This window comes from Dendrobates tinctorius, unplaced genomic scaffold (assembly GCF_039654945.1).
Source record: "Dendrobates tinctorius isolate UK_male_01 unplaced genomic scaffold, ASM3965494v1 ptg000014l, whole genome shotgun sequence".
NCBI lineage: Eukaryota > Metazoa > Chordata > Amphibia > Anura > Dendrobatidae > Dendrobates > Dendrobates tinctorius.
Window position 1 is genome coordinate 20,788,183 of NW_027361682.1, and position 24,795 is coordinate 20,812,977.

At 47.3% G+C, this 24,795-nt stretch overlaps 1 protein-coding gene across 1 annotated transcript in view; it reads right to left on the reverse strand.

Moving 5' to 3' along the window:
- ABCA5 (ATP binding cassette subfamily A member 5) overlaps positions 1-24,795 on the reverse strand; it is a 244,628-nt gene that overhangs the window by 176,078 nt on the left and 43,755 nt on the right. The window contains exons 4-10 of the mRNA XM_073559971.1: positions 22,607-22,759; positions 22,172-22,260; positions 21,278-21,507; positions 20,545-20,686; positions 18,097-18,285; positions 15,424-15,571; positions 7,123-7,291 (exon numbers count right to left, since the gene is read on the reverse strand). Of these exons, the coding sequence (XP_073416072.1) occupies positions 7,123-7,291; positions 15,424-15,571; positions 18,097-18,285; positions 20,545-20,686; positions 21,278-21,507; positions 22,172-22,260; positions 22,607-22,759 (1,120 nt within the window). The remainder of the gene's footprint in view (positions 1-7,122; positions 7,292-15,423; positions 15,572-18,096; positions 18,286-20,544; positions 20,687-21,277; positions 21,508-22,171; positions 22,261-22,606; positions 22,760-24,795) is intronic.

Below are 24,795 nucleotides of genomic sequence, written 5' to 3' on the forward strand. Positions count from 1 at the left end.
AGTCGAAGCTTGGTGACAGACAGCCCAAGAAGCACCTACAGCTCGAGTGGAGTGGCTCTCACTCCTGAAGGGGGCCATTTGTCCTGAGCACGTTATGCTTCCAGTATCGCAGAACGAATCCAATGAGCGATTGTGGAATTGGAAGCTGGGAGCTCCTTCCGGCGACCATCAGAGAAGAGAAGCCGGAAGTCGAATTGCCGAAGAGAGACTTGTTCTAGAAAGCTAGACTCAAATGGCTCTGACCACATCCAGCTTGTGGAGAGACTTCCCCAATGGGTGAGCAGGATAAGGACAAAAAGGAGGAAAGGAAGATGTCCTCGTTGATGTGGAAAGAAGAGACTACCTTAGGAAGGAAAGACAGAATAAGGCCACAAGGTCAGAAACTCTCCTAATGGACATAATGGCCTAGGAGGGTCAATTTCCATGAAAGGAGGGAAAGTGGAAAGTTCTGAATGGGCTCAAAAGGCGGGCTTTGGGGAACGCTAAGGACGAGGTTAAGATGCCACGGATCCATCGGAGGAGGGTGAGGAGGGGCCAAACGGACAACTCCCTGGAGAAAGGCTTTAACCTGTGGCATAGATGCCAGATCCCCCTGGGAAAGAATTGACAAAGCTGAGACCTGGCCCTGTAGGGTACTAAAGGGCCGGCCTGAGTGTAGACCAGATTGAAGAAAGCCAAGGATGGATGGAAGGGAGAGAGATATTGGGAAAACTTTGTTGACGTCACACCATCAGAAAAATTCTTTCCAGTACCTATGGTAAATGCGGGTGGAGGCTGGTTTACTAGCTCTGATCATGGTCTAAATGACGTGGTGAGTAAAAAACGATTCCCTCAGAACTGCGGCCTCAACTGTCGTGCTGTTAAACTCAGAGACTGAGAACTCTGGTGGCAGAGGGGGCCTTGCGAAATGAGATCTGGACAGTCTGGGAGCTTCCAGGAGATGTCCGAGAGCATGCTTACCAGCTCCGCATACCAAGGTCTTCTTGGTCAGTCTGGTGCTATCAGAATGTCTTGAATGCCTTCTTATTTATTTAATCACTCTGGAGTTCCAGACAGATGAAAATAGGTAAGGGAGTCGAATGTGGGAGCAAGGAATCACCAGTGCATCGCAACCGACAGCCAGAGGTTCCCTGGACCTGGCTACAAATCGAGGAACCTTGTGGTTCATTCGAGACGCCGTGAGGACGACATCCGGAGTACTCCGACTATGACAGATCGGGCTGAAGATTGTGGGGTGGAAAGACCACTCGGCTGATGCTAGGCTCTGGCGGCTTAGGAAGTTGGCCGCCCATTTTTCCACCCCCGGGATAGAACGGCTGAGATGGCCGGGACATAACGTTCTGACGAACGTAGGATCCTTGCCATTTCTGTCATTACCCTTTGCTGCGAGTTCCGCCTAGTGGGTTATATACACCACAGCTGTGGTGTTATCTGAATGAATGCGGATTGGTTTGCCCGCAAGAAGGGCTTGCCCACGGAGGACGGCAAGAAAGATTGTGTGTTTTTGCCCGGTTTCGAACCGGGGAACTTTCTCGTGAGAGGGAAACGTGATAACCATTACAACACGGAAACTTCCATCTTCGATTGCCAGAAGAGCCTCTTGAGGGATTCAGCACCCTTGCGCTGTTTTTGATGGAAAAACGCACCTCACCCGAAAAGACTGGCGTCTGTGCTGATGACCTGCCATGAAGAGGGAGAAAGAATCTCCCGTGCAGGACTGACGAAGGCAACGTCCCCCATGGCCTCACCATGAGAGGCTGGAGTATGATTTGGTCCAGAGACTGAAGACTTGTCCCAGGCAGAGAGAAGGGACAGGAGAAAAGGACGGGTGTTGAACTGGGCAAAGGGGACGGCTACCATGGTGGCTATCATCTACCCTAGGATCCTCATGCAGGACCGAAAGGGAATGATTGGGCGCTTCAGGGATCGGAAAACTTGTCCCTCATAAGGAACACCCGGGCAGATTCATATTGAACTCCATGCCCAGGGAAAACTAGTCTCTGAGTAGGGTACAGAGTGGACATCTCCCTGATGATTATCCAGCCGAGGCGGGACAGAGTGCCCAGAGTAATCTGCAGATTCTGAACGCATTCTAGGCGGGACGGCCTTTGATTAACAGATCGTCCAGGTAAGGAAATATTAGAATCCCCCTGGAGGAAAGGACAGCTATGATAGCTGCCATGACCTCTGTGAGGACCCTGAGGCCGAAGGAAAAAGCCGTGAATTGATAGTGATACACCTGGATTGCCAATCAAAGGAACCCTTGGTACTGTAAACAAATAGGGATGTGGAGATACGCCTCTCGAATTGGATAGGAGGGAAGAGACAGCATGGAGGAAAACTGGTGTCTGAGATGGCTGTTTTGGTAGGCGAGACAGAAAGAAATGTCTCACTGGGAGTGAAGAAATTATATCTTGTAACCGGAAGTGATGATTTCCCTTACCCAGGCGCCGTCGACCACGGACAGCCACTCATCCCTGAAGGAAAGAGGTCTGCCTCCCACCCTGGAAAGACCTCCAGGTGGGGGTGATCCGACACTTGGAAGAGAATCTGCTGGAGCGGAAATCTGAGGGCTTGGGGGTCCTGATCTTTGGTCTCCAGTGGGGCGAGGGTTTGAATGATGGTCTCCTCCTCTCTCTGGAAGTAGAAGGATGGTCCTGCTGTGAGAATCTTTTCAAAGAATGGAAAGGTCGAGAGAACCTAAACGACCAGGGAGCCTTCCTGCTAGAAAGGAAACTTCGAAGAGATGGTGTCCACATTCCATGTTTTCAACCAAAGGATGTATCGCCACGATGTTAATGTTTGCTCTTGCGGAAGACCTGGCTGCATCACTGAGGCAGCTAGAAGGCATTTGGCGGCATGATCAATGTCGTCCACTAATTCAGCTAGCTCATCTTGAGGAGCTGACGCAAAGATACCCTTACAAAGTATCTTTGCTCAGGCTGAGATGGCTTTCGCCACCCAAGTTGAGGCGAAGTTGGGACAGAGACAGGACGCCAGTGGCCTCAAAAAAATAAATTTGGACAGTGATTCGATCTGTCGAATCTTTCAGTGACGCACCGTCTGGTTGCAATAAAACTGTCTTGGAAGACAGGCGAGAAAACCGGCGGTGGAGCACGTCTAGATGATTTCGTTGCTTTTCTCGATGTTCCCATTGTTTGCTCAATTTAGCCTTGAACTCTTACTGATTTGGAAAGGTTCAGGTGGAAGGATCTCATCCTCCTTTAGCTTGTGTGAGGTAGCGCTGTCATTCAGCTAGGGGATCCTCGCTAGGCAGTGAATAAAACACATCCGGCACCGGGTTTTTATCAACCATAACATAGTCCATGCGGTTTATTCCTCCATCATAAACCCACAGCAGCAATATAAACTTCACATTAAAGCATAGCGTCCATTATAAAGCTTCACTCTGGTTATCCTGTACTCACACAGGTTATGTAAATGTCCATTGCACAGGCTCTTCAGCCTCAGCGTTATCTCACCCAGTCAGGGTCAGCTCACGGTTCCTTCACCATGCGGCAGACGTCCATTCCCTCCAGGGAATTCCCAGGCACGTGCAGCCATTCAACACAGTGTTCCCTGCTGTCAGGAAGACGCCCACATCTCTCTCTCAGACAGGGCTTTCCACACTGGACCAACCAGGTCCCAGCATTCACCACATGTGACCTACCCTGGCCACATTAAATGGTCCATAGCCACGCCCACCAGGTCACATGACTATGACCTCAGCACAGGTCCTTCAACCACACTCACTCTTTACAACAGTGTTCTTTAAACACACCCCCTGGGTGGGTTTGTAGGTAACTAGGCTGCCCGTCTCCCTAGTTACCTGGAGACTTCTCCATGAGACATTGAAACAACACCTCAGCAATGTGCTTGCTGATCCACACACATACATAAGTCTCCATCTCAAGGCCACCCACCTTGAGATACACAACGGTCCTTCCATATTCTGCCACTCATCCTCTCTCTTGGGACATCCACACAGCGTCCCCTAGCGGACACAGTGGTCATTACACCACACTTGAGTGTTTGGATAATAGCCGATATAAGGCTATCTACCATGTACGTGAGGGCTGTACCTGATTCATACCCAGACCGTGAATCTATATCTGACCCAAGGTCCTCCTCAGAGAGGGGATGTTGCGGAGGTCTTGGTGAGCTGGAAGAAAAGCCAGACAGAGCTCTTCCTTCCACTCCTACCCGGTCTGTCCCTTTGGAGGACGCGGACAGGTGCTGGCGACTCGCTGTGAGAGGCGGTCGGAGCACTGGTGGCTGTATATAGCTGGAGAAGAGTCATACCTGGTCCGTGAAACTATATCTGACCCAAGATCCTCCTCCGAGGAAGGGAGCTGGGATGAAAAAGACAGCCTGGATGTTGCGGAGGGTCCTGGTGAGCTGGAAGAAGAGCCAGACAGAGCCCGCTTCCTTGAACTCCAACCCAGGCTGTCCCTTTTGAGGTTGCGGTCAAGTGCTGGTGGCTCGCCGTGAGAGACGGCCAGAGCACTGGTGGCTGTAGACGGCTGTGGAAGTTGTTCTAAGACCTGGACCAGGGACTGGGATACCACTTTAGTCAGGTCTGCGACCGACAGACATTGCAACGGCTCACTCCGGTGGAGGGGGAGTGCTCTCATCCCGGGAGTCAGTGTGCTCCCGTGGGGCAGGCATGGTGGAGGTACTGCTGGACGGGCAGAGAGGAGCCGACCGACCTGACATCCACTTTTTTTTTTTCTACAGCATGCACAGGCGTAATGAGATACGGTGGGCCTAGCAAGGGGAGCCCTTGTGGAATTGGACATATGTAGAGAGTTACATTCTCTAGTGAGGTAAAGATACTGCAGGGGAGCGAGTAACACTCTCTCGTGAGGTAAAAGTACTGCAAGGGACCGCTAAAAAGTGGCCCAGGGAGAAGGACAGAACCTACCCGTTACCAGCGATACGAAGCAAGCAGGAGCGCGACTGCGGCCCCCGAACAGTAAGCCCGTGGGCTGCCAGGGTAGTGCACGAAGTGCTGAGTAGCATTATGACGCTGGAGCAGTGAAGGACCTTAGCGGTGGGCGTGGCTAGTGTCTGACTGGTGTGATAGGTCTGGGCTGAGGGGGGGGGGGCGTGCATCATGCAGGCTTCAGGCCTGACTATGAGGAAAAATAAGCGCCAAAAAAGCGCGCACTGAACAGGGAAAGCCCCTGTGAAAATGAAAGTGAAGCCGCCTATGCCGGCGCCTGACAGGAACAGTGCTATGTACTAGGGTGAAGCCGATACCCCGGGGAGAGGAGGGGGGGTCGGTGATAGCAGTGGGGACACCGCAGGGCCTGGGCGCTGAGTGAACTATGAAGCTGCTATCAATAAAGTGCGCGGCCATGAGGGGTTGTGGTACCGTAGACTTCTATGTGGAGCGTCCATCTTCTTTTCCGGCTTGGTATATAATGAGGAGGCATACCGCAGGGGCTCCTGGATGGAGAGGGTCGCTGGGAGACAATATTCTCCTTCCTGCACTGTTGCTACAGTGCAGAAGATGGCATCAACCCCTTCAGCGAAGGGGGTGGGGTCACCGCCGGTGACCACCGTCTTCCTCTCAGCCCTCTCCGGAGAAAGAGGGGTGAGGAGGGGAATCGGCAAGGACTAGCCACCGGTTATCGCCCAGAAGCACCCATGAGGGTGGAAGGGGATAGAGTCCTGCCTGCGGCCTGAGGGATGCTATGTGGGCGACACCACATTGCTAGCTCAGCCGCACAATATGGGAAGGCAGGGTGAGTAATTACACCCTGTTTCCCCGAAGATGTATCTGAAAAAGAAATGGAAAAACATTAATAAAAAACAACAAAACCTGAAAGGAAAAAGGTTAGTTGCAGATCTGGGGAGATCGAGGTCCACCTCCTACAGACACTAAGCACAAACTGAGGTACTTGGTGGCTGTAAGTGGGTGTATACTGTCGAGGGAGGAGCTACGTTTCTTAATTTGCATAGTGTCAGCCTCCTAGCAGCATACACCCATAGTAACTTGTGTGCCGCAATGAAGCGATAAAGAAAAAAAAACTTTTCTAGGGTTTTCTAGAAATTTTGCAGGGGTTCTGTGCCAGTTTCTCTTTACTCTCTGCAACCAATTGATAGCCTCTCCGGTCACATGCTGTACATGCCACCATAACTGCTAAGGTCAGAACCAGCAGGGACCATCGATGCAGCACCACTGGATGGGGACCACCGAGGCAGTACTGCTGGATGGGAACCGAGGACACACAGCTAGATGGGGACCACCAAGGCAGTTCTGCTGGATGGGAACCACCGAGGACACACAACTGGATGGAGACCACCGACACAGCACCTTTTGATGGGGACCACTGACCCAGCACCCCTGGATGGGGACCAATGAGGCAGCTCAGTTAGATGGGAACCACCAAAGCCGCACCTCTGGATAGGGCCACGGAGGCAGCTCAGCTAGATGGGTACCATCAAGGCAGCACCGCTGGATAGGGACCAGTAAGGCAGCTTAGTTAGATGGGGTCCACCGAGGCAGCACTGCAGGATGGGAACCAATGAGGCCGCCCCGCTCAATGGGGACCACCGAGGCCTCACCACTGGATGGGGACCACGGAGGCCACACCACTGGATGGAGACCACAGAGGTAGCTCAGCTAGATAGCGACCACCGTGGCAGAAACGCTGGATGGGGACCACCGAGGCAGCAATAAAAAAAAATTGCTGCCTCCTAAGATCTTTACACTGTAGAGAAATGCAATCCAAGTATCTTAAAGGCTTTCTTTCTAAAACGGCGCCACACTCATCCACAGGTGGTATAGGTTACAGCAGCTCAGCCTCATTCACTTCAGCTGTAATACCAGACACAACCAAACGACTAGTGTGGTGCTGTTTTTAGAGGAAAGCAATCATGTTATTGTTGCTTTTTTTTATTATTATTATTATTATTATTATTATTATTATTATTATTATTATTTTTGGACAACACATTTTAAGATGCAGAGAAAGTGAAATATGACATGTAGAATAGCTTGAATGCAGGTCTGGAGAATACAGAGACAAGTGCTCACTATATGTTAATCGTCAGGATTGGTGGTGGACCCAGAGATCGAACCGCCAGTCAGGAACCATCTCCACAGTAATTTACCTGATGGCTTCTTTCCCTTGTAACCCTAAGGCTACAGGTTCTACGATATCACTCAGGTCTGTATTTGTGCTGAAGAAGCTCTCGCTTAGAACGCCATAGTTTCTCCTCTTCTTTGACCAATAAGATGGCTTCAGGAAGAAAAGAGGCTTCCTCTTCAGTCCGTACTCGCCTGTATATAGAGTATAAGGCTCCATGTTACTTCTGGGATTTACAGAAACTGCTCAATAACTGGAATTAAACAGAACTCACAAGCATTCGAAATAAATGAAAACTGTTAATTCCTCAATTCTGCTGCGGAGGCACTGCAGAAAATTCAAACACTTACAGGCAGGCTTACCCACAGACTATATGTGATCAGTGGAGGTCAAAGCGTATCGTTTAGAAGACTCTAAATCTACTAAAATATTAGGCTGAAGCTGCACATGCATTTTGACACCCACGCATCAAATATAGAACTATGTTTCTGCTAAGTGATAGGGTAATATTGAGTGCTGAGGTCGTACTGAGACCAGGATCAGTACAGGATAAGTAATGTATGTACACTAGGGTGACCGGATCTCATATGGGGGGGAAAAAATGTCAGAATCTTGTTCGTCTGGACCCGACAAAACGATTCCCCTTTCCAGATATTGAGAGAGCCAAAATTTGAGCTCGATCAAACGACGTTAACCCGTGCCGCTCGTCGCTCAAAGTTTGAAAAAATCCAAATTGAGGTATTTTAAGATTTAGGTATTTTGCATAGTCTGTTAGACTATAAAGAATGTGACAACAACATTGCAGAAATAGCCCTGACCAAATTTTCGAACCGTTTGTGGTATTCGAATGCAGAGTTGGTGGGATTATCGTTTTTTGATCCCACCATTACAGACAATGAAAAGTTGTTAATGGCTAATAAATTGCTCAGTAGCACAGATGAACCATCAGAGCACGCTAACCTACATGAGTTGATAATTTTACATAGTTATCTAATCTATTCTAGAGCTTTTGTTAAAGTAGTTTTTGAAACGTCAGAATATAATGCTCGGCATTTGCTTACAACTTGCAGGACATATTGCTTTTGTTCTTCATCTTTTGTCAGAAGGTCGTTAAAGTCGGTTACTTCCTACCTCTTTTAATTTTTCTTTCCTAACTTTTGGATTTACAACCCTAGCGTGCTCTGATGGTTCATCTGTGCTACTGAGCAATTTATTAGCCATTAACAACTTTTCATGGTCTGTAATGGTGGGATCAAAAAACGATAATCCCACCAACTCTGCATTCAAATACCACAAATGGTTCGAAAATTTGGTCAGGGCTATTTCTGCAATGTTGTTGTCACATTCTTTATAGTCTAACAGACTATGCAAAATACCTAAATCTTAAAATACCTCAATTTGGATTTTTTCAAACTTTGAGCGACGAGCGGCACGGGTTAACGTCGTTTGATCGAGCTCAAATTTTGGCTATCTCAATATCTGGAAAGGGGAATCGTTTTGTGGGGTCCAGACGGACAAAATTCCGGCATCGATTTTTTGCGGTCACCCTAATGTACACAGTGACTCCACCAGCAGAATAGTGAATGCAGCTCTGGGGTATAATACAGGAGGTAACTCAGGATCAGTACAGGATAAGTAATGTAATGTATGTACACAGTGACTCCACCAGCAGAATAGTGAGTGCAGCTCTGGGGTATAAGACAGGAGGTAACTCAGGATCAGTACAGGATAAGTAAAGTAATGTATGTGCACAGTGACTGCACCAGTAGAATAGTGAGTGCAGCTCTGGCGTATAATACAGGATGTAACTCAGGATCAGTACATGATAAGTAATATAATATATGCACAACTGTACCAGCAGAATAGTGAGTGCAGCTCTGGAGTATAATACAGGATGTAACTCAGGATCAGTACAGGATCAGTAATGTAATGTATGTACACGGCGACTGCACCAGCAGAATAGTGAGTGCAGCTCTGGGGTATAACACAGGATGTGACTCAGGATCAGTACAGGATAAGTAATGTAATGTATGTACACACTGACTGCACCAGCAGAATAGTGAGTGCCGCTCTGGAGTATAATAAAGGATGTAACTCAGGATCAGTACAGGATAAGTAATTTAAGTGCTAGATTTATCCTGTTTCACAGCCTGTAAGCTCTTCTAGGCAGGGTGTCTTTCAATGAATTACTCTTCTTTGGGGCTTACTGAGATGTAAACCACCACCATTAATAATGTATTGATGTTTTCTGGCTTTGGACATATGCTGACACGTGCTGGATTATTTATTACATCCCTTTGATTCTTGCTTCTGCGAAAGTGATAATCATACATATATATTTGTGAGATTTTTTGGGCAAGGTTGATGTACTTAGACACCATCCAGCTTATTGGGATGGTAATTTTCTTAATAAATATAATTCTGTGCTTTTGTTTACACTAGTTTACACTAGTTATATAAATATACACTAATTAACAAAGAATAGAATAAGGGAATAAAACAGGATTTCTGGTTGCTTATCGCAAAATCTGTTTCTCGGAGCCTTCATTGGGGGACACAGGAACCATGGGTGTATGCTGCTGTCACTAGGAGGCTGACACTATGCACATAAAAAAGTTAGCTCCTCCTCTGCAGTATACACCCCACCGACCGGAACTAAGTAAATCAGTTAGTGAGAAAGCAGTAGGAGAAGCAACAGAATAGAAAGAACAGACAGACAACTCAATTGTATCAAATAACACACAGAAGAAAGAACAGGAGTTGTAAAACATGGGAGGGTGCTGTGTCCCCCAGTGAAGGCTCTGAGAAACAGATTTTACGGTAAGCAACCAAAAACTTGTTTTCTCTATCGCTTCATTGGGGGACACAGGAATCATGGGATGTCCCAAAGCAGTCCCTGGAGAGGGAAACAGCAGAAAAAAACTCCATTCAGGTCGGAGAACTCACCAATGCCCCCTGCAAGATCCATCTGCCTAGGCTGGCGTTCGTCGAAGCATAGGTAAAATTTGGCAAACATGTGGATGGAGGACCAGGTTGCCACTTTGCAAAGTTGTAGGGCGGATGCCCCATGGTGTACCGCCCAGGAGGTGCCCACTGCCCAGGTAGAGTGAGTTTTAATCCCCAAGGGAAGGCACTCTGTTCTTAACCCAGTCAGCCTCCAAAGTTTCAGTTCTGATCCAGTGAGCAATCGTGGCCCTGGAGACCGGCAGGCCTCTTCGCGCACCATCTGGAATAACGAATAGGAGATCGGTCTTCCTAAAGGAAGCGGTCCTAGCCAGATAGATCCTTACTGCCCTGACCAGATCTAGCCTGTTCAGTGAACGCTCCAGAGAATGTATCGGAGTCGGACAGAAGGGAGGACAATATCCTCATTCAAGTGAAAAATGGTTACTACCTTCGGAAGGAAAGAAGGCGGGGGTCGCAACACCACCTTATCCTGGTGAAGACGCAAGAAAGGGGGTCGACAGGAAAGAGCTGCCAACTCTGAGACGCGTCTAATGGAGGTGATAGCCACAAGAAACCCCACCTTCCTGGAAAGGACGGAACGGGAAACTTCTCTGAGAGGTTCAAAGGGAGAACTCCTCATGACCTCCAAAACAAGATTGAGGTCCCAGGAGTTCACAGGATTCCGATACGGGGGGAGCTGCAGGTGCCATTCCTTGAAGGAAAGTTTTGACTTGAGAGCAGGCAGCTAAGGACTTCTGAAAGACGATGGGGAGGGCCGATACCTGACCCTTTAGAGAACTAAGGGCAAGGCCAGCATTAAGTCCCGCTTTGAGAAAAGCCAAAATGGAAGGAAGCGACAAGGTCATCGGCTGAATGTCATTGGACTCACACCAGCGGAATGTCATTGGACTCACACCAGCGGAAATAGGCTTTCCAAATCCGATAATAGACCATGGAAGACGACGGCTTCCTAGCCTGGATCATGGAGCGTATCACCTGATCGGGGAAACCGGATGCTCTGAGAACCGCGGTTTCAACAGCCACGCCGTCAAATTGAGTGACCGAGAACTCTGGTGGCAGATTGGTCCTTGTGACAGAAGATCTGGCCTGTCTGGGAGCCTCCAAGGGGCGTCCGCCAGAAGATTGACGATCTCTGAGAAGCAAGACCTTCTGGGCCAATCCGGTGCGATCAGAATGACCGGCACCCCTCCGCTTTGATCTTCTTCAACAGCCTGGGAAGAAGGGGAAGGGGAGGGAAACAGGTAGCGAAGCACGAACTGCAACCAAGGAATGGCCAGGGCATTGGCGCCCAACGCAAGAGGGTCGCGGGACCTGGAGACGAACTGTGGAACTTTCCTGTTCAGCCGGAACGCCATGAGGTCCACATGTGGAGTTCCCCATCGAAGGCAAATCTGACGAAAGACCTCCTGATGCAGGGACCACTCGACTGCCGCGAGACCCTCGCGGCTGAGAAAATCGGCAGCCCAGTTGTCCACGCCAGGAATATGCACTGCAGATATTGCCAGAACCGTCGCCTCTGCCCAGAGAAGGATCCAGGACACCTCGGCCATCGCCACGGAACTCTGGGTCCCTCCCTGGTGATTGACGTATGCCACCGCTGTGGCATTGTCTGTCTGAACCCTGATTAGTAGACCCGTGAGAAGGCTTTCCCAGTGACGGAGGGACAGGAAGATGGCCCTTATCCCAAGGATGTTGATCGGTAGAGAGGAATCCTGCGCTGACCAACGACCCTGAATGGTTAAATGGCGAAAAACCACCCCCCAGCCGAGAAGGCTGGCGTCCATCATCACCACTTGCCAATAGATGGGAAGGAAGGAACAGCCCTGGAGGATGAGAGGAGATGACAGCCACCAGTCGAGGGACCGCTTGACTTGGGGATAGAAGCGAAGCGGATGATCCAGCGACAGGACAGACCTGTTCCACTGCCAAAGAATGGCCCGCTGAAGTGGTCTCAAGTGGAATTGTGTAAAGGGGATTGCTTCCAAGGCTGCCACCATCCTGCCCAGGACCTTCATTGCTGAACGGAAGGAAGCCGCAGGCCTTGAAGAGAGCGAACTCCCCCTGCTGGAGGATTGCTTTTTTCTCTTCAGGGAGAAAAACCCTCGCCTGTCGGGTATCGAACAGGATGCCTAGGAAGACCAGGCGCTGAGTCGGAACAAGGCAGGCCTTTTTTCTGTTGATTAGCCACCTGAACTGGGCCAGGGAGTCGAGAACGATGGTCAGACTCTCCTGGGCCTGAGAGAGAGAGAAGGGGCCTTGAAGAGGATGTCATCGAGGTACGGAATGAGCACTAGACCCCTGATCCTCAAGATGGCTATCAAAGCTGCCATGATATTCGTGAAGACCCTGGGAGCTGTTGCGAGGCCGAACGGCAGGGTGACAAACTGGATATGATTCCCCTGTACCACGAAACGCAGGAACCTCTGATGAGCATGAAAGATCGGAATGTGGAGGTAGGCGTCTTGAATGTCGATGGAGCAGAGGAATTCCTGCGCCTCCATGGAAGCAATTACTGAGCGGAGGGACTCCATCCTGAAATGTCGCAGGCGGACTCTTCTGTTCAGTAACTTCAGATACAGAATGGGCCAGACCGCACCGTCCTTCTTTGGCACTAGAAACAGGTTTGAATAGAAACCTGTGACGCGCTCTTATTCTGGGACGGGGACGATAACCCCCGACCTGAGAATGGAGGCAATGGACGCAAAGAAACCCGGAACCAGAACAGGATCTTTTGGACGACGGGATTCGAAGAAACGATCCCGGGGACGCGAAGCGAACTCTATTTTGAACCCTGACGTTACTACCTCCAGCGAGGCGAGTCAAACGTCCCTGAAAAACAAGAGCCGTCCACCCAGCTTGGGAGGTACGCTGGGTCTTTGTTCCAAGTCATGCCGAGGAAGATCTGCCAGGTCTGGGCCTAGTGGATCTACCATGGGAGCTTTGAGGACGCCATGAAGGAGTGGACTTGAAGGAAGCCTTTTTACTGACTTGGCGAGTCTGCGGCCAACGCTGACCGGAAGAATTCTCCGTCGCTGCAAAACGACGAAAAGATCAAAAGGGGCGGAATTGCCGCTTCCCGGAAGGTCAACGAGTTCTGGACTGGGGGTGAAGACAGCTCGTGCCACCCGTGGCCACTTTAATAATCTGGTCCAACATGGGCCCAAACAGGGTGTCCCCCTGGAAGGGGAGGCTGGTGAGCGACTTCTTTGACGATAGGTCCGCCTGCCATGCTTTGAGCCAAATATTCCTACGGATGTCCACAATATTGCTGGACGCCTGCGCAGTGCAGAGAGGCAGAAACCAAATATTTCCCTGCATAGGAAATCTGGTCTGCCAGGTCGGCTAGCTCCCTCGGAGGAGCTCCCACAAGGATGCCTTTACGAAGGTGTTTGGCCCATCTGGCTATGGCCTTTGAGACCCAGGTAGAGGCAAAGGCCGGGCATAATGCCGAAGCAGCTGCTTCAAAGGCTGACTTTGCCAGAGATTCAATAATCCTGTCGTTGGGAGTCCTTGAGGGATGCTACGTTAGAAAGCGGGAGGACTGTGCTGGTTGACAGTCTGGAAACACATCCAGTTAGCGGTCAGCTCAGGGGAGAAGGGATATAGGATGCCGAGGCGCTTCCCTCTTTGAAAGCGTCTGGTAGGATTCTCACTTTCCTTCTTGAGTATCTCCACAAACTCACTGTGTGGGCAAAGACCTTGGAAGGTGGTTTTGACCGTCTGTATTGCTGCAAAGCCCGAGCTAAAACCGGAAGATAAGGGGGGTGGGGCTAAGCACCGGGCATTGGAGCAGCAAGATGGTGCTAGCTCCGGAGGGAGATGAGGAGGAGGGGCGGAGCTAGCCGCAGGCCAGCAAAGACAGGCAGAAGAATAAACTCTGGAAAGGCAGGGAGGAGAGGGGGCGGAGCCAAGCACTGGGTCCTGGAGCAAAGATGGAGCTGGCTCCGGCGGGGAGAAGGGGCGGGGAGAAGGGGCCGAGGGGGGCGGGACTAGCCGCAGACCGGAAGGAAGCAGCTGAATTGATGGGCGGGAGAAAGGTGCACCTGAAGAATGAGGAAAAGGGAGCGGAGCCAACGCCGCAGCTAGGCCCGGCCGAAACCGGGACCTAGATTAGCGCTGGAGATTGCTGGAGCATGGGGGAGCAGCGTGGAGGCCAGAAAAACACCGCTCCAAATGCGCAGCCGCAGGCACAAGAGGCACGAGACGTGCCCTGCACCGAACGGCCGCTGCTCAGCCAGCCTGGCGGAACAATCTGTGCCTGACACAAAGAGAAGACAGACAACTCGAGCCACAGAGTAAGACACCCATGCCCCGCTAGATCAAGGCCAGAGACCAAGCACTGCGACTGGAAAAGGGGGACCAAAGGGGAACACCCCAAATGAAACAAGGCAAGGGCATCCCCCCTTTTTTCCTTTCCTATTTTTCTTCATAATCTCCCAAATCTTGTATGTTCTTCTTTTGCTCCGGGTCCACTCCATGGAAATCGGACGTCCTAAGATCCGACTTTGCGGGACGTCCACGTCACCTCAAACTGACAGGCTCTGGTGGGTGAGTGGGTAGGGGGACGAAGGCAGGACAGGGTCCGGATCACCTGAACACTCTTTTGTGTTAGGGGCTGTGGTCCTGCCTGCTAGACATATGAGGATACGGGGTGGCAGTACACGCCTTACTCATAGTCTCTGCGTGGTGTTACAGTAGTGACTATTCACACTGTATCCCTCCGGGTACCTGAAAAGAAACGACGCATACTTAGGTAGATATGGGTCTAATGAAAGACCCTTGTCCACTTCCTACTGACACTAAGCTAAAACTGATTAACTTCGTGCCAGTCAGTGGGGTGTATACTGCAGAGGAGGAGTTAACTTTTTTTATGTGCAGCGGCATACACCCATGGTTCCTGTGTCCCCCAATGAAGTGATAGAGAAATACCAATTCCGAACATTAATGTTCTCATGTGCTTTAGAATTGTAATTGTAATGGGATTTGCCCACACTCTATAATAAAAAGTGGCCAGATATGAGATGGTCTCCGCAAGCAAGAAAGTGCAACTGCGCAGGAGCGAAATCGTTCTCATCCTTTACCATATTAAAAATTACGTCCGTGAACTGCAGTCTGAAACCGCACATACGCAGGTATACTTTGACCCCATTGCATTCCTATTGGTTGTGCAACATTGACCCGCACTGAGATGTGCTGTAATGTTACATGGATTCCATTAACGCACTGTACCTATCTATATATCTATCTACCGTATCTATCTACTGTATCTGTCTATACCATACAAATCCTTCCAATCTTGCGGACTACTGACAGAATTGTAACACTTGGTGATATGTAGTAAATGTATGACCCGTCTTACTTGGAAGGATCTGATCGAGGTAGGAGGCCAGGAGCAGATACATGACACTGTCCACCACCAGGAAGATAAAGGTAATGATAAGGGGGTACGGCCCGTCCTTCAGGTTAGATAGCTGGGCACCTTTCCCATGGGCCTCTAGAAACATGACCTGTAAAACACAAAGTGTATTAATGCGACTGAGTGATAGGAGTATTGATGGCTTCCTTGCCGAGAAAACTGATCATTCCTGGTTGGTGGTAAAATGAAAAAAAAAAAACCAACTCAGATGCCGAACTGGCAACGCTCCTATGTCTTTTGACTTCCTCTGCAAAAGCATCAGGCGACCGCTGCAGCTAATCAGTGGCCACTGACTGCCTGCAGAATATGAGAGTTGTTGGCTGGGATATCGGCCTTCTAAAAGATCTAAGGTCAGAGATTCTCGGGGAGCGCCTCGCTGGCGTAGGGGATGCTACTGTTATTTCAACATACAGCAGTAGAGACACTGTTCTCCTTCATTGTGAGGAGCCATTTTGTGTAGATATTTTTTCTATACATATTTGTTTTTACTTACATTTTTGCATGTCCCCTTCTTGTCTAAATGCTTCAATTGCTCTCAGCTGATGCATCTAAGGGGTTAACCTGCTGCAATTGGAGCTATCTCCACCTAGGGCAGTACCAGACAGGTGCTAGCTGTATTGGGCTATGTTCACATGTTGCGCTTTTACAGCCTTTTTTCATTCAAATTAAAAGTTGATTTTTATTGTACCAGCAAAAGCAATGAGATTCCAAAACGCTTGTGCTTTTTTTCCTAACTGAATTGGAAAATTGCAGTATTTTTTATATCTGCTATATCTGCAGTATGTCAACTCTTTCAGTGTTTTTTTCCCCATAGAAAGCAATCAGAAAGCGAAAAAAAAGAAAAGCTTAAAAAAACTGGAACTATTTTTTAAGCATTTTTTGTGACTATAACTAACGCAATTAAATGTGTACTGTAGACAAAACACACAAGTAATCTGCACCCAAAAAATTAGGCAAAAATTAATTTGATGCATGTGAACATAGCCCGAGAGACCTAATGCTCTGGAGAGCGTAAGATAAGGTCCTCTGCCCGCCTTGTAAAAAGAACATTGGTTTTTGTCTTTTTTGTGGGAAGTGGTTACGACAAATATACCATTTGCTACAGTGTATCAATGCAGGTAAAATGTATCAGCCTAAAATCTATAGAATTACTTAGACAGCGAATAACTATATTCATGCATCAGGACAAGGGCTATAGGGGTCACTGGGCGCATACAAGACTGTTCCCATTCACTGACAGCAAGCAAAAATCTGACAACATTTCAAGAACGAGGGCAACTGAGCCGCCTGCGGTGGAGGCAGAGATAATCCTGGCAGATCTGAATAACAGATGCCATCTGATGAAATGTCATGTGGTGAATCTGTCGAGGCTTCGTGTTCATACTGCGCAGTCGGACCCCTGCTGATCAGAAGGTGATGGAATATACAAGCACTTTATAAGAAGGAAATACTAAAATGGGAATACCTCTTTTACTGGGTAAGTGATGATATATCTCTATATTCCCTTAAGAATTGCTGGTGTCCAACCTATGTGACCTCTGAAAATGAAGGGGCTACTTTACTCCTGCTTCCTCCTCAATGTTTCTTTCTCTACACTGTGAAGTTCGGCTCCATGCAGAAAAAAGAGGCCTAGTATTACATGGTACATGGTGCAGAAAGAAAAAAGGGGTTCTCTGACCTCCACACAAAATAAACAAAGGGAAGGCATGGTTTCAAATAGCGGGGCATTTTCGCTTCTTCTCCCGGATGCTGGATCCAAGGGAATTAAAGGGAGTGAGTTTGAGGCATCATCACCCCACGGATGTGGTTCTCAGGTAATTGAAGATAGTTTTCATCTGTGTGCAGCCCCCTAGAGCAAATCGTGCTGGATTCTTGTGGGTTAGAACAGTTTTGGAAAAAGAGCAGTTCAGGGCCAAAGTGTCAATCAGGAGTATGCCTCATTTTATTAGTGTAGCGGCTGCAAGCTGTTAAGTGCGGCTCTGGATCTGTCCAGATAGCTGGATCTACCCATCTGTAGAGCTGCTGCAGAGGCAAAGCTGCCATACTACTGGCCCAAACTGTCAATCTTCAGGGGTATGCTTCATTTTATGAGTGTGGCACCTGCAAGCTATTTGCCATACAGCTTGTAAGTGCAGCTCTGGAGCTGTCCATCTATAGTGCCCCTACACTCTTCTGATGCTGTAGAGAAAAAGCTGCCATACTACTGGCCCAAACTGCCAATCTTCAGGGGCATGCTTCATTTTATGAGTGCGGCGCCTGCAAGCTATTTGCAATACAGCTTGTAAGTGCAGCTCTGGAACTGTCCATCTATAGTTCCCCTGCGCTCCTCCAATGCTGTAGAAGCAAAGCTGCTATGCTACCATCCCAAAACTGTCAATCATCGGGAGCACATCAACCTCTGGCAAACAAGAACCTGGGAGGCCAGGGAGAGATGTGCTTCTGAAGATAGGAACATGAGTCAACCCCTTTAATAGGGACCAATGTGAGAGATGATATCTGTACAACGCTGTTGAATATGCTGATGCTATATGAATACACATGGGCAAATCTTCTACTGTTACTCCTATACAGGAACATGGGAATGATCTGTTTCTTCACTATTGTTGCGACACTCACCTGGGCTATCCCAATCATGAAAGTGCACTGACAGAATGGACTGAAGAACCAGACAAAGGATTTGGGGAAGTCGCTTTTCATCACAATGAAGATGCCAAGAGCGCCGAGGACCAGAGTGGCCAGGAAGGCGATACCCCCAGCCTGTTTGGCTTTTTTAAAAAGAGGAGTAAGCATCAAAGCAAAAAGGATCTGGAGAGAGAAAACAAAAGTAATAAAGTTGTTAGACGATTTGGCACATAATTTACTGCTGACACTACAACTCCCAGCAATCCTCAGAATGATCAATTGCTAGAGAAGTATGACCCTTCTTTAATGGGTTATTCTCACCTTCATAGATGGATATTGTCAGAGTGCTTGAAACAACAAGCCCTTTTGCAGTGCACTGCTTCTGTCCCCATCTATATTGATAACACATATTGAGGTGAACTACAAGAGTTATGCCGGGGTCACACTAGCGTATGGCATCCGATGCGATATATATATATAGCATAGCACTGGTCCGTATTCTACACTAGTGTGACCTTGGCCTTAGGGTCCGTCCCGATTGGGTACACCTTGTCACGGTGCAATGGATTTTATGCTTTTTTAATTAAAACAATGTCAACTATGTACCCTATGTTATATGCATATACTATTACTAGTTATTTATTTAGTTATTGCAGGATATTTGCTCATTTTGCTTTTATCTTTTGATTTGTCTGTTAAATGACCACAGCATGATGCAGAGGACTGAAATAGCCCAGCCAGCTCCAAAACGAGGAAGAGGGATTAACCCCCGCATGACCAGTCCAGACAAAAGATAGCAGAAAGCAAACTGGATCATGACTGCTCGAAAGGGAAGGAGTGCCGTTTGACTTTTTCAAGGTTTGGAGACCCCCTGATGTACCTAAACAGTGGAGACCCCCCAATTCTAACTCCAACCCCAACACACCCATAACCCTAATCCCAACCCTAACCCTAGTCCCAACCCTAACTTTAGCACAACTCTAACCCTAATGGGAAAATGGAATATTTTTTTTTTATTTTATTATTTTTCCCTAACTAAGGGGATGATAAAGGGGGGTTTGAATTACTATTTTCTTACTTTGATCACTGTGATAGGGTCTACCACAGTGATCAAAATGAACCAATAGGAAAAAATCTTCTATTGTAACCGGGTGCCGGCCGGCAGATCTCGGCAGGCGCACTGCGCATGCGCACACCATTTTCTCCCAGAAGAAGAAGCAGGCGAACTTCAGGGAGGCCTGCAGGGACAACTGAAGTACCAGGGGGTGATCGGGGGACCCCATTTCTCTCTCCTCTGATGAGCGATCACATCAGAGGGGAGAGGAATTAGATGGAAAATTGGACTTTTTTTTGCGGTCACCATTATACCGTTAAATAACGGCGATCACAACACCGGGCTTGGTAAAAACCAACCTGAATCATGTTCTCTGGGGTCTTGGCTACCCCCGGCAGCCGAGACCCCAGAGAAATTCCAAAGCTGGGGGGCGCTATAACCTTAAACCTCATCACCATTAAAAAGCGGGGGACCGGTGGGGACCCTATTTCTCTCTCCTCTGATGAAAGAAATTAAATGGAAAATCAACTTTTTTTTGCGGTTGCCGTTATACCGTTAATAACAGCAATCGCAACACCAGGGTTGGTAAAATCGACCCGAATCATGTTTTCTAGAGTCTTGGCTATTCCGGGCAGCTGAGACCCCAGAGAAATTCTGACGCTGGGGGGCACTATAACCTTGAACCTTAGCGCTGATAAAAAGCAGCACTGTGGTTTAAGTACCCTTAACAGGCGTATCAGCGGTCGTTAAGGAAGTGGGGGCGCATCTCTGTATTTCTTCAAGAAGAGGGGGTGGGTCTCTGCATTTCTACAAGAAGAGGGTGGGTCTTTGTCTACAGGAAGTGGGGGTGGGTCTTTGACCTTGTACATGAGGGGGGGTGGGTCTTTGTCCTTGTACTTGAAGAGGGTGTGGGTCTTTGTTCTTATACATGAAGGGGGCGGGTCTTTGTCCTTGCACATGAAGAGGGGGCGGGTTTTTGTCTTTGTACAGGAAGTGGCTGTGGGCCTTTGACTCTCTACAGGAAATGGGGGTGGGTCCTTGCTTTAAAAAGGAAGTGGGAGCCGTTTTTGTCCCTCTAAAGTGTTTTTTTTTCTTTCTATAAGAAGTTTGGAATTAGTAATTTCTCTCTACAGGAAGTGGAGTTGGGTCTTTTCTCTTTACATGAAGTTCCTTTTTTTCTCTGCGCCTCCTCTCCTATCCAACTTAACACAAGTATAACACGCAGCTATCACCTCAGTACAAGCCAGTGGGTACTGAAAGGCAGGCTGCATGCTGGGAAAGAAGGAAAAGAAAGTTCCAGCACCTGTAGTATTGGTACTAGTACCAGTGGAATTGGGAGAATTCCTGGACATATCAGGAAGTGCACCAAAAGCATGTCCGCTACTCACCAATGAGATCCCATATAGTGCATACAGCAGAAAGATCAAGAACCAGCTGCTGTGCTTGAATGGGGTGAAGACCGTGGTTATAAAGGCCATGAGCAAAGATATCAGTACAATGATAATGATGTACAACAGGACCCAGGGCAGCCTGTAAGAAAGACATAGAAAAGGGCAGAATCATGAGTGCAACTCAGGATGAATGCAGGATAAATATTGTGATGTATGTACACAGTGAATGCACCAGCACAATAGTGAGCGCAGCTCTGGAGCATAATACAGGATGTAACTCAGGATCAGTACTAGATAAGTTATATAATGTTTGTACACAGTGACTGTACCAGCAGAATGGGGAGTGCAGCTTTGGGGTACAATACAGGTATAACTCGTGATCAGTACAGGATACATAATGTAATGTACTGTATGTACACAGTGACTGCACTAGCAGAATCATGAGTGCAACTCAGGATCAGTGTAGGATAAGTAATGTAATGTGTGACTGCACCAGCAGAATAGTGAGTGCAGCTCTGGAGTATAATACAGGATATAACTCAGGATCAGTGCAGGATAAGTAATGTAATGTATGTACACAGTGACTGCACCAGCAGAATAGTGAGTGCAGCTCTGGAGTATAACACAGGATGTAACTCAGGATCACTACAGGGATAGTAATGCAATGTAATAAAGTTAACATGCTAGTATGGATCGACACAATTAAAGTGAACACAAAACCTGTCCGTACCAGAAGGCAGTGTCATGTAGCCCCAATATTTTCATGAATTCTTTTAGTTTCTTCTCTTTTTCAGCCACAATATAAGCTGCCGGAGAACATCCAAATGGTGAGAAAGCCATGACCAGACATATGGACATGAGAGCGTGGTAGAAACCGTCCACTTCAACAACAGGCTTCTTCTCCATAACCACGACTTTTGTTCTCATCAGATCCTCCCAGGCCGAATAGTTGGTTTTTAGCTGAAGAGAAAGCAACCTGTGAATAATACGATGTTGCTCCAGTCTCGAAGTTTTACTAAATAGTCAGTGCACCCCTAGACCTTACTATTGCCGCATATAGCTGGTAGTCTCTCTGCACTAGTTAACCCCATAAGGACGCAGACTAGCTTGGTACTTCATGACATAGCACCTATCCATTTTTTTATCTCAATATTTAAAAAAGTCATAACTGTAATGTATTCTTGAACTTTCATGTGGTAGAAATGACATTGACTTTGAACTTTATTTTGTGGGTTGTTACTGTTACAACAAGAGGAATTTGTAGTTTGTTTTTCTACTTTTGCATAATACAACCACTTTTCACAGGTAGGACCTACATTATATGCATCCATTTATTTTTAGGCACCTCTCTGCTATAGCAGCATTGTGCTGCTAACTGCTTAGATGCAGCTGTCAGCATTGACTGCACAACCTAAGGGGTTAAGAGTCCGACTCGGCGTTATCTCTTATCCCAGTCATTAGTACAAAATGCTAGCAATATCCAGTTCCTAATCCTGTGTCATCCCAGTACAGGTGATTGCAATAACTAATATGTCCCAGGAATAAAAGTAGTTGCAAACTTTTATGTAATTTGATATCCTTTTTGAAAAGCGTTTCCCTTTAACCTTTGCGTTGAAGACCTTACCTTTATAATGGCAGAATCTATACAAGCTTGCATCCGTGTGAATCCTGAATAGTGATACTGTACGGAGTCACACTTGGAAGAATAACAGTCTGGTAGAAAAATAAAAATTAGATCTACAAATAAGATGCACATTTTAGGCAGACATCAAGGACTTGATAGCCTTAGTAAGAAAATTATCCAGCCCATTATATATATATTTTTTTTACTGTGTGCCTCTGTATAATAAAGCGCTTTCCTATACAGTAAATATACTCCCAACCTATGCCAAAACGGTGTTCATCTGGCTCAGAGGCCTGTCGATATGACATTTACCTAGCTCAGAAATACTGGAGTCTCTAACCATACTCCCCTTGGTCCCAACAATCAGACTAGTGATAAAAAAAAAGGGAAAAAGTGAAGATTAACACATTAGGAATACATACTATCCCCTCTTACCTTGTATGTACGGTGCAGGCTTTGGAAAGTAGAAGGGGAAGAACATAAGCTTGTAGGACATGGAGTCTTCAAATTTGACACCGACGAAATGTATATAGGAGGCGCTGGCAGCTCGTAACTCGTCTTCGTTACGATAACGGATGATATCTAAATCTGAAAATCGGAGAATATGAGAAAAATCAAAAACAACTCTCTGTGCTGTATTGAAGGGAAAAAATGTACGGTCAATATCTACAGGGTAGAAAACTACATGCCAGTAGGGCATCATACAGTTGCTAGCGTACCTGTCATTTCAGTAAACTTTTCGGAATTGGCTATCTTGGGTCTGAATGAGGAATAACACTATTTCTAATCATTATTTAAATTGTATCCTGCATTTTTCACCATTTACCCTTCTGCTAATTCTATTTTTCAGTTGTCTCAGAGCTGGTGGGTGAAGGTTAGCCGTTATGAGGTCCCCAACATACTCCACACAAAGACATAAGGCATTCCTGTTCTCCTGTTTCTATGTAGTACGTGTTCAAAAGGAGCACAATGTAGCACAATATACAGAAGTACTGAGAAGTGTAGCAGTAAATCCAGCACCGGGGTGAGATAAAACACGTACTAGAAAGCATCAGCATGAATGACATTATACAGTAGTTCTAAGCTGTGAATCAAGCACCGGAGGAACATAAAACACTTAGTAGAAAATGGGATCATAGAAGACATTTTACAGCAGTACTGAACAGTTTAGCTGGGAATCCAGCTCTGGGGTGAAAACTAATGTCTAGCATTGCTGTTGTTTCAGTAAACATTTCAGAATTAGTTGTTGTGCATCAAAAGGAGGAATAACACTATTTCTGATCATTATATAACTTGTACTTTTCACTGTTATGAATGGGTCAACGAGGAGGATATCAGGCCAGGCTAAGCCACAGAAAACCAGAGAGGTTGGTAACTAAGCGGATGCAGACCCCTTATCCTGTCCACACAACTAGCAGTAGCCGTGGAGCGTACCTACGATGATCCTAGACGCCTCGGCACAGCCGGAGAGCCAGCTAAGCCTAAACCAGGAAAGGGGAAATTTAAACTGCACCGGAGAAGAACCCAAAGGAATAGACAGCCCCCAAACATATATTGTCGGTGAGACAAGATGAAATCACAAACACAGGCAGAAAAATAGACTGAGCAAACGATGGGGCCCACACTGACTAGACAGGGCAGGAAAGGAAAGACACTGTCTGCAATCACACAAAAACCCTGCAAAAAGTCCAACACGTCTGATGCACAAAAACACTGAAGTCGCACGACTTCGTCCCCCACTATATCAGCACTCTGGCATATTCTGAAAGCAAAGTAAAAAGACCAATATAAAAGGAGACAAAACAAACTGGCACATGCAGTAACATATGGGCGATGATTCAGCACAGCCTCAGCCGGAGCTAGCTGACCCGCACAAAGCAGAGATAAACAAAACCAGATCAAATCCAAACAGAATAGCAAATGAACCACTTAGCTGAACATGCGGGGAAAGAGCAGGAGACATCAGACCTCAGGAGGCACAGGAAGAAAATCACCAGCAGGGATAGAGGAAGTCAGCTGTCTTAAATCCCAATCAGAAACCCCAGATCTCCAATTCCTCATTATCAGGTGGCAAGCCTCTGTCAATCAGATCAGCTCCACTACCTCCAGTAACCACCAGAGGGAGCACAGAAAGAGAACTCTCAATCTGACCAGCTCCACTATCTTCAGTAATCACCAGAGGGAAGCCAGAGAGAGAATTCACAACATTTCACCATTTCCGTGCACTAACTCTAATTTTCAATTGTCTCTGAGATTATGGGTGGAGATTAGCTGCTATAAGGTCCCCAATACACTACACACAAAAACATAATGGATTCTTGTTCTCCTGTTTCCATGTAGTACATATTCAGAAGCTACAGCACACAGGACAAAAAAACAGCAGTACTGAGAGATGTAGCAATAAGATAAAACACTTACTAGAAAGCATCAGCATGAATTATATTATACACTAGTACTAAGCTTGGAAACAAGCACTGGGGTGAGACAAAACACGTATTAGAAAATGGGATCATACAGACATTTGACAGCAGTACTGAGCAGTGTCGCTGTGAATCCAGCTCTGGTGGAGATAAAACACTTACTACAAAGCATCAGCATGGATGATATTATACAGCAGTACTGAG